Raw genomic sequence first — 10,547 nt, forward strand, 5'->3', positions numbered from 1 at the left:
GCCGCCGTATTGTGCAAGGAGCGCAGGGGCTCTGGCGTGACGTCACTTCCGGTTGGCGGTCCCGGCGGGGAGGGGGTAGGGGTAGGGTGGGGTAGGGGGAGAGTTAGAACGACGATCCGTACAATGCGGCCGCGGGGAGCGCGGGCCTGGCCAGGGTGGGGGGAGGGGAAGGAAGAGGGAGAGAAGAAGCTCGGGGCCCCTCCTCCTCCCTTCTCTGTGCTCTCATTGGGATACACGTGGGCTCTGCTTATTCCGCGCTATTCTATGTGGCGCTCGCTGGAATCATCGAGTAGCCTGGGAGATTTTGCTATCTTTGCGCTGCGTCACGAACTTCAGTCCTATTCCAATCCTTCTGCTCCTTAAGTTAATAAATGGTTGGACAATTATGGGATTTATTAAAACCCGGAAAAGACGCAGGTTAACACGGCAAGCTTTTTTTAAGCTTTGCAAATTACTGATGGAACGTACTTATTTTTTGGGGTTGGCGGGTTTTTTTCCTTTTTTTTTTAAATTTAAAAAGATGTCCTAACCTTTGTAGGAGATGGCAAAACAGAACAGAAAGGTGGAGACAAAAAGAGAGGTGTTAAAAGACCTCGTGAAGATCATGGCCGGGGCTATTTTGAGTACATTGAAGAAAATAAATACAGCAGGTAGGGAAGTTTTATCTGTTCTTCACTGAACCAAATGAATCTCAAATGATGAGAAAGCTGTATCAGGAGGTATTCTCTTTTTTCAGAGCTAAATCTCCTCAGCCTCCGGTTGAAGAGGAAGATGAACATTTTGATGACACAGTGGTTTGTCTTGATACTTGTAAGTGAATATTTTTCCAGTCTTTTTAATTTTGCATAGGACTGAAATTTTATTGTTTTAGGAAATTCGCATTTATGGAGAAATTTCTTGTAAAAGTGTAGAAATAATCTGATTAATAACTTGTATGCTAGTCTTTTAAAATAAAGGTTACCACAATCCACATGGAAATCACTAGGTAAGGCATAAACAAAATGGTATTTTAAAATTTTAGTCATATACTTGGTCTGGCAACCCAATAGCAACTGAGGTGTGCTTCTTTTCCTTGAAGTTTGGAATATATAGATGATTAACTTGAGTAGAAAAAGAATTTGTAAAGCATATTCTCATGTCCTGTTAGGTATATGAGAAAATTATAGTAAGTATTCTTGGTGGGAAATTAATAATTGAGCTTAATGGGACTAGTATTTGTGGTAAATTCTTAAAATTTCATTAAATGGATTTAGGACTTCCATTGTTCAAATTTTTTGGTACTGGGAATTACCTTTACTAATGACTTTCCCTTTTAATTCACAAGTATATTCCCTTTTTCTAACAAACTGTAACATTATTTTCTCAATAACTGCTGTTTTGTTCTCAATTGCAGTTCAGTAGCTGCTGCTTTAAACATAAGTTGGTGTCTTCCAAAGACCTGGGGCAGCAGCAGTGGCTATCTCTGGGCCACTAGCTTTCTTCAGCAGCGAATGGTATCAAGGGCAGCAATGTAATGCTGCTACTTTTACCCAATGGGTTGTAATTCATTATGTGGAAGCATTGCAAACCTATAAGTGGGCCTTGGCTGTCTGTTCAGTTAATTTTAGTGGTTGTGTGTCTTTAAAAATATATATTTAATTTATTTCGTCAAAATTTGCTAATGTAGGTGGTTTATTTGAAATGCAAAGGGAAGAAATAGGAAATGATATTCAGGGAAGGAAGGTGTGTTCTCAAAAACCATTTTAAAGCTTGGGATTGTTTTAACCCTTAAATGCAAATTTTTAGTGGGATCAGTGAAAGGGGAATTGGAGCTTAGGTTGGGTAGAAGAATATTACTAATGAGATTATTCCATTTCAAGGCCAAAAGTGTTCAAATTTTGGTTTCTTTAAATATGAGTCCAAAGTAATGGACTTGGAGAAAGTGGTGGTCCTTAGAAAACTGCAGTGTGGGTTAGTTTTCTGATTTCTGTTGTAAACTGAGAGGACAGGATTAACAAGGACAATTTACTTATGATGCCTCCATTTTATAAAGAGAAAAAATCATCCAGATCAGTTGGCAAAGGAGTGGAGTATTCTAATTAAATTGTTTGACTAAAAGAGTAGAGGAATACAATGAGATAAACCAAAGAGATTTTTAACCTGCTATTTTATCTAATAAGTTAAAAAACTTACCTGAGAGAATTTTACTATTCTATTCTAATACCTGTCAAAAACTGCTAATAAGGTAATATTAGCCCCCAAACAAATTTCATCCTGCAAAGGTTCTGAATAATGGAGAGATTAGCTATATCCTTTTTATGATCTTGTGGGGGAGGTATTTAGTAACTTTTTATATTGTCTTGAAAATTGGAGAGATCATTCACAAATTTGTCAAGAAAACTTAGGACCTTGGGTCTTAAGGTAGTCTTAATATTTATAAAGGGCTGAGACCCACAACTCACACCCTATTTTAAACCAGTTGGTCATGGCCTCCCTACCTTCAATTGTGTTGTGGCACTGGTAAATGCTACCTGATTCTGGCATGCTTCACTTTGTGATTTCCTGCTATCCTCTGCTGCTTGGCTCTAAATCAAGGTAAAGAGCAGAGCAGGTATGTATGAACATCACATTGTCTTCATTACCTGTCTTAAGTGGTTTTTTTTTTAAAGTGTACATATATAAAACCATGGAGATTTATCTTTTATTTTTTGTCTAATCTGACACATTCAATTCAGAATTTGGCACATGAATTTTTTGGTGGGAGTGGGGCTTATATTTAATCTTTGAAAAGTTCAGATAGAGTAATGTTCATCCCTATGTAAAGTCTACCGAAGCATCAATAAAGTTGTAACGCTTTGGGGTTTTGTTTATGGTTCTTTTACTTAAAAATTAGGGCAAAAGAAAATAATGGGTATTTATTATACTTACAGATAATTGTGATCTACATTTTAAAATTTCAAGAGACCGTCTCAGTGCTTCTTCACTAACTATGGAGAGTTTTGCTTTTCTTTGGGCTGGTGGAAGAGCTTCTTATGGAGTTTCAAAAGGCAAAGTTTGTTTTGAGATGAAGGTAAAATCAAATTTTGTATTAAGTCTTCCTTCCGTATTTGGCAATTTAAAATCTTAAGTAGACTTTAAAATTTAATTTAATTTTTCTGTGGGCCACAAAAGGAATTTTCATAAAATATGGAAAAAATGATCAGTGAGAGAGGCTAGAATTTGGACTTAAATGTTTTTAACAATACAAATGGGGAACATAAAGTATTTTAATCAAAATCTATTAATGAAACATAAAATGAATTTAAATTCCACAACTGTGTTGTGAAAAAGCTTGTTCTATCTTATCACAGAGCAGTGATTTGAGTAACATTAAATTTGTTAATCAGCAGAAAAAAATTTAGATCCAGAGATTTCTCCTAGTATGTATACAGACTTGGTGATTTGTTTCCCCTTTAGGTTACAGAGAAGATCCCAGTGAGGCATTTATATACAAAAGATATTGACATACATGAAGTACGGATTGGCTGGTCACTTACAACCAGTGGAATGTTACTTGGTAAGAGCCTCAACTGTGTGCCCATTGTATATAAGATACAAATAGGTCACATCACAATTTAGCTTAAATTTATAGATATTTAATTTCACATTGATAGGTTAATTTTCTGTAGTACCATATTGGCATACATATAATCTATTCCTATATAGTTTTCTGTCTGCTTTCAGAAAATCTAGAAGTAGAGAATAATTAAGATTATCAAGTATCCAGAATTTATAATAAGCAGGGTCTTGGTTATACCATCCTGCTTTTTAAATTTTCTTTTTTTACCTCAAAAGAAAGGGAAATGTCATCCATATCAATTAAAATGTAAATTTAAACTGAATTTTAGTTCATTCTTTCTAAAAACTGCAAACCAATCTACTTTTAGGTGAAGAAGAATTTTCTTATGGGTATTCGCTAAAAGGAATAAAAACATGCAACTGTGAGACTGAAGACTATGGGGACAAGTTTGATGAAAATGATGTGATTTCATGTTTTGCTGTAAGTTGTAGCTGTAAATACAATTTTTTAATGTTTTTAAATCATTAGAAGTAGATTAGAAAAGTACTCTTAAGAGTGAGTGTCCTTGTTAAGAGTAATTGATATGTGTAGCAGTTTGGGATAGTTTAATAATTTTACAAATAGTAATTTTATACATTCTTCAGAAAAGTCACGAAACAACATTTTTAGGAATCTAGGTGTTAAAGTGTATATTGAGCCAGACATGTGGGTGGGAGGTCTGCCCTAGGTTCAAATGTGGTCTCAGATTCTTCCTATCTGTGTGACCTTGGGCAAATCACTGAACTTTTAATTGTATAAGCCTTTATCACTCTTCTATCTTGGAATCCATTCCGTGAACACTTTTAAGACAGAAGGTAAGGGTTTAAAAAATGAAATACTGACATTTACACTATGCCATTTATAATTTTCAGAAAGTTGTTCATGTGTATCTGGAATCATTTATCATTTAAATCATTTAGAGTTTTAGTATTAAAATGTTAACTTTTGAAAACTTCACTGGATTTTGATAACTAATAAACTTGTTAACTGAAATGGTTTTTAACAGAATTTTGAAGGCGAAGAAGTGGAGCTTTCCTATGCAAAGAATGGACAAGACCTTGGTGTTGCCTTCAAAATTAACAAGGAAGTTCTTGCTGGACGACCTCTCTTCCCTCATGTTCTCTGCCATAACTGTGCAGTTGAGTTTAATTTTGGTCAGAAGGAAGAGCCATATTTCCCAATACCTGAAGAATATACTTTCATACAGAATGTCTCCTTAGATGATCGAGTTAGAGGGCCAAAAGGACCAGATGAGAAGAAAGATTGTGAAGTGAGTGACATTTCTGTTGTCTTCAGAGTCAGCTTGAGTGACTGCATTGTCAATTCTATATTGTTTGGTAGAGTTTTGGTACTAGTGGAGTAGTCTGAACTTCAGAAATTTCTCTCTAAATGTAGCTGCTAATTTTCTATTCTCTATCCCAGTATATACATCTTTTAGATGATATAAATACTATAGTGTTAATGCATTTTAAGAGCAATGGGGATTGTATTCCTAGAAGAGTAATCTTTTTTTCCTTTGCTTGTATGTGTATAAAATCTGTTTAATTTTTGAAAAGCCTGTTAATTTGTCAAAAAGCCTAGTTTTCCAGGCACTTGATAATTATAACCTTTCTAAGGTTGTGAACAAGTGTAAATCTCTTGCCCATTTTATAGGTGAGAAAACAGGCCAAATGAATTACCTTAAGGTTACTTAGTGAATGATTGAGTTTGAGTTAAGATACAGAAAAGTTTTCCATGGCAGCATATTCAAGGATGTTATTTTAAATGACATTTTCTAGTGTACTTCCTTGTAAGTCCTTTATGTAGTACTGACTTCAGAGGGGTGCATGCAAGTTCCTTTTCACATGTGGACAATATGGTAACATTCTAATTTCTTAAACAATTTAATTTTTAAGTCAGCCTAGTGCTTTTTTTTTTTTTTTTTTTTTTTTTGGTATGGTTGGATAGCAAGTTAGCATTTTTGTTTTTTGGTTGCAGGTTGTGATGATGATTGGCTTGCCAGGAGCTGGAAAAACCACCTGGGTTACTAAGCATGCAGCAGAAAATCCTGGTAAATACAATATTCTGGGAACAAACACTATTATGGATAAAATGATGGTAAGTAATATATCTAGAAGTCAGATATTCATAGTCTAGAGAAAGTCTGATATAGTAATTTGAAATCTTTTTGACTATTTGACTATATTGTGTCCATATAAGTAATAGGAAATTTATTTCTTAACGCAGACTTTTCAACTTTTGACCTACTTTTTAATGTGTAGATAAGTGATAATTTAGGATTAACTTCATTATATTAGTTGCACTGTTTTTAGAGTTTATTTGGAAGTTAAATTATCTTTTATAAGACTTTGAAAGGACAAGTAAGTTAAGATATTAAGTTGATTCCTAGATTAACTATCTGGTGAGTTCTTACAATAAACTCATGAGAAAATGTCTCCTTATAGGTGGCAGGCTTTAAGAGACAGATGGCAGATACTGGAAAATTGAACACGCTGTTGCAGAGAGCCCCACAGTGTCTTGGAAAATTCATTGAGATAGCTGCTCGTAAGAAGCGGAACTTTATTCTGGATCAGGTATGCTGTGGTTTTAAATTTAGGGTTTTTCATCTCTTGCAAGTAGGCTATTTAGAAGTCTAAAACTTGTAGCAAATCAGGGATTTTCTTTCTTTGAATGATGTGTTGGTAAAAGGGTTATTTTTTCATGTATAGAACTCGGCAAATAGCTATACACAATGGCCTTAATTAAATACTGATAATGTTCATAACAAATGGGTGAGTTTTTTCTTTGCAGCTGGCCAAAGCTGTCAGATTTATTATTATATAACTTTTGTTCTAGACAAATGTGTCTGCAGCTGCCCAGAGGAGAAAAATGTGCCTGTTTGCAGGCTTTCAACGCAAAGCTGTGGTAGTTTGCCCAAAAGATGAAGACTACAAGCAAAGAACACAGAAGAAGGCAGAGGTGGAGGGAAAGGATCTTCCAGAACATGCAGTTCTCAAAATGAAAGGCATGAAACTTTTGTCTTTGATACCTTTTAAAGGGCATTGTTTAAATGCTTAGTTCTTTACAAGAAAGTTCATTTGTAATCTCAATGCAAGAACATTGTAAAGTTTTTTTATATCTGTTAATATTGTGTACATTTTGGTATCATCACTTTATCCATTAACTTAGATAATTTTTAACCTAGAAAGAGATTTAATCTAGCTAGGAAATTAAAAGGGATAAAATCTTTGGAATTAGATTTTTATATTTGTATGTTTACTCTATTTTTTTCACTTATAGGGAACTTTACACTGCCAGAGGTAGCGGAGTGTTTTGATGAAATAACCTATGTAGAGCTGCAAAAAGAAGAAGCCCAAAAGCTGTTGGAGCAGTATAAGGAAGAAAGTAAAAAATCTCTTCCTCCAGAAAAGAAACAGAATACTGGCTCAAAGAAGAGCAATAAGAATAAGAGTGGCAAAAACCAGTTTAATAGAGGAGGTGGTCATAGAGGACGTGGAGGATTTAACATGCGTGGTGGAAACTTTAGAGGAGGTGGTGAGTTGGAATTTTTGCTACTAAGTTTTTCACAGCTAAATGAAACAATTCGGGAATGTGTTGAAATATTTTCATTTTGATCTTCCGTCTATAACATAGAGCAGAAAAAAGGATAATGTGTGTTAATTATTTAATGGAAGTTATTGTACATTGAAATTTTGCTTTATCTGAGCTTATACTAGTATTGAGAATTAGATCCTGGTATTAAGTTTTGCCTTAGCAACCATTTGTTATCTGACATTAAACTCTAAATTTGAATAAATCATGTAAGTGCATTATAATTTAAACCTTAGTCTGTAGTACGACCTATTTTTAAAATGATTGATAAGTTCTGTTTAAATTGTAGTGTTAAAATTTTTAGTTTGCTCTTTGTGTCTTTGTATAAAGAGGTTAAAATTTTTTTCCCTCTTTAGCTCCTGGAAATCGTGGTGGTTATAATAGGAGGGGAAATATGCCACAGCGTGGTGGTGGAGGAGGAGGAAGTGGAGGAATTGGCTATCCATACCCTCGTGGCCCTGTCTTTCCCAGCAGAGGTGGATATTCAAACAGAGGCAACTACAACAGAGGTGGAATGCCCAACAGGGGGAACTACAACCAGGTAATCTTTCCTAATATCTAGAAGCACTAGATTGGCTTTCTGTACATATTGTTATGTGGGTGTATCTTAAAGGATAGTTATAAATTTTCAATTTAATTGCACATTAATGAGGGTTGAAAAGTACTATATTTGAGATTTGTTTCTGTTGCTACAAGTATCCATAAACTTTAAATGTTTTAATTTTTGCTTGTTTTTACGAAGCTCAGCAATCTAATGTTCACATTAACATGAATTAAATGTGCCTGTAATATGAAGGATGTGAAGGTGTTATCCTTTAGTATTAGTATTTCTTATGGCCTGCAGATCTAAAATGAGAAGCTATCAAACAGAAGGTAGAGTTGATTGAAAAAATTTTAGTGGGTTTAGCTGGCAACCGAATTTTAAGGGTTTTTAAATGTCATATTGGCCCAAATTTGAGATAGTTTGTAATGAGACATTCAAGAAGCCAGTAGGAGGAGCCCATATCTCAGTTCAGTTAATACTGGTTAGGTGACCTGTTTCTCTAGACTCCAAGTTAAGATGTTGATAGAATATTAGTTTTGTTTTTAATATCTAGTGACCTCCTCCCACACATTTTAGAGCATGGAACATGTTGTACAAGGACAAATGACTGTATTTGTTAGCAATACTCAGATTAATTTTTCTTCCCTCTAGAACTTCAGAGGCCGAGGAAACAATCGTGGCTACAAAAATCAATCTCAGGGCTACAACCAGTGGCAGCAGGGTGTAAGTAATTTTATGCACTTACCAGTTGACATTTATTTGTATCTTGAGTTGGAACAAGATCAGTCCTGAAAACTCTTCCACTGGGTTACCAAAATGTTAAAATGCAATGGTGAAGTGTCCTAAACTGGCACTAGCCAGTGTTTTGTGGAAGTTCTTCCTGCCCAAAATTCATCTCCAGGTACAACAAATGATAGCCTAATTTGATAGTTAACAAGTTGTTATTTGATATTTTTGGTATTTAGTTTTAGCTAACCAGGTCCTGATGTGCCCTTTTTAATGTGTTGATCATTTGGGGATATTAATGCTATAATTAAATATGGTGTTTTAATGAAATCTGAGGTAAGACAGGTCTAATCTGTTCTCAGCAGACAAATTGCTCTGCGTTAGATTCAATGTCATATCCTAAAAGCAACTTGAGTGGCTTATTGATGTGTTTTTTCTTTAAAAAAAACAAATTTTCTCTTGCAGCAATTCTGGGGTCAGAAGCCATGGAGTCAGCATTATCACCAAGGATATTATTGAATACCCAAATAAAAACGAACTGATACATATTTCTCCAAAACCTTCACAAGAAGTCGACTGTTTTCTTTAGTAGGCTAACTTTTTAAACATTCCACAAGAGGAAGTGCCTGCGGGTTCCTTTTTTAGAAGCTTTGTGGGTTGATTTTTTTCTTTTCTTTTTTGTACATTTTTAATTGCAGTTTTAAAGTGAATCGTAAGAGAACCTCAGCATTGTGCACGATAAGAGAATGTGTCAGTATTTCAGGGTTCTACATTTTATCTGTAAAATGTGACTTTTTTTTTTTACCACAACAAAAGTAAAATGTTGCTTTGTACCTGGTGTCTTTTATTAAGATTTACTCCCCCCATTTCTCACCGAGAATAACAGTCGGGAGTCATTTGTCACAATACAATAGAAATGTTAGCAACCAGATTCATGTAAGGGCTTTAGTGGTCCTCATGAATTTCACGACTTTGTACTGCTCACATTACACTCCATCCTCTCTGTAGTTTGGTGGGTAGAGGAGGGGGTAAACTAAGCAGTAGTTCTTGGCAATAACTGGGATGGGTTTTTATAACAATGGAATTGGCATAGCTGGGGGTGAAGGTGAAACTTGGAGCCAAATAGGGAAGATGGAGTGTATGTAGAAGGGCTCTTTAAATGTAAAACTCGGTTGCATTATCTGTGGAGGCTCAAACTTGTGAAGGTACAACACCATAATTTTTTTCCATTTGTTCTGCATTTTGATTCTGAAAAGAAAGCTGGCTTTGCCCATTTCTTATTAAACAAAACTTGTTGTAAATCCAGTTGTCTAATGGGATCTATATGAAGTTAGCTATGTCTGTATACCCCTTCTCCCACAAAATACTGTATACCTAGTGTGCTTGTAGTAGTTAACTCCACCATCTTTGTAAGCTAATGAAATTGTGAGTCACCCATTTATATCTAATTTTTAATCATGTCAGTTCTTGAATGGGTATCTCCTTAGCCTGCTGATTTCTTTTTCTTTCTAAAGAAAGTGGGTGGAGAAATTAATTTAGACGTTTGTTTGCAATAAAATGAATTCATTTTACTCTTGTTTGGGATTCTCGCCATCAAGGTCCAAAATCCCGTTAAATCTCCCCAAAGGGGGAGAAATTTATAAGTGTGTGCTTTCTGGACAGCTTCATTTCTCTGCACTTGGAACATTTAGGTTTTAAAAACTTAAATGTGTACTGGCAACTGATTTATTTAGAAATACTGATGTAAAGTTGTATTTTCCCCCCCGCCCCCAAGACTTTAAAATGTTAGGAGGGGAAAGGGTACTGGCTGGGAGAAGTTAATACTGTTTTATCATTACATATTAAAAGATGTTAAAATTGCTGTCCACAAATGTATTTATAGTACAATGTAACCCGCTGTATGGGAACAATTGCTTTTAGAAGCTATTGATCATATGAGCCAGTCATCATTGATTCACTACTACACAACACTGCTAACTTAATATTTAGCTATGTGATAATTAGATCCCCTAATTGTAATTTTATTGGGTTTGCACAGAACACAAATTTTAAAGGACTCTCACTATGAAGTGAGGAAAATAGGAGTCAAACTGTAGAACTAAAATTTGA

The 10,547-nt window shown here is 35.0% G+C and overlaps 1 protein-coding gene across 1 annotated transcript; it reads left to right on the forward strand.

The window, feature by feature from the left end:
- The first annotated feature begins 385 nt into the window (after positions 1-385).
- Positions 386-10,009, forward strand: HNRNPU (heterogeneous nuclear ribonucleoprotein U). The gene is made up of 14 exons (XM_044674978.1): positions 386-464; positions 539-650; positions 737-810; positions 2,910-3,049; positions 3,436-3,535; positions 3,906-4,018; positions 4,584-4,847; positions 5,555-5,674; positions 6,022-6,150; positions 6,413-6,581; positions 6,857-7,111; positions 7,525-7,709; positions 8,364-8,435; positions 8,904-10,009. The coding sequence occupies exons 1-14, from the start codon at positions 386-388 to the stop codon at positions 8,955-8,957; spliced, it is 1,866 nt and encodes a 621-aa protein (XP_044530913.1). The 3' UTR covers positions 8,958-10,009.
- The last annotated feature ends 538 nt before the right edge of the window (positions 10,010-10,547 follow it).

The sequence above is a fragment of the Gracilinanus agilis genome, chromosome 4, assembly GCF_016433145.1.
Source record: "Gracilinanus agilis isolate LMUSP501 chromosome 4, AgileGrace, whole genome shotgun sequence".
Taxonomy (NCBI): domain Eukaryota; kingdom Metazoa; phylum Chordata; class Mammalia; order Didelphimorphia; family Didelphidae; genus Gracilinanus; species Gracilinanus agilis.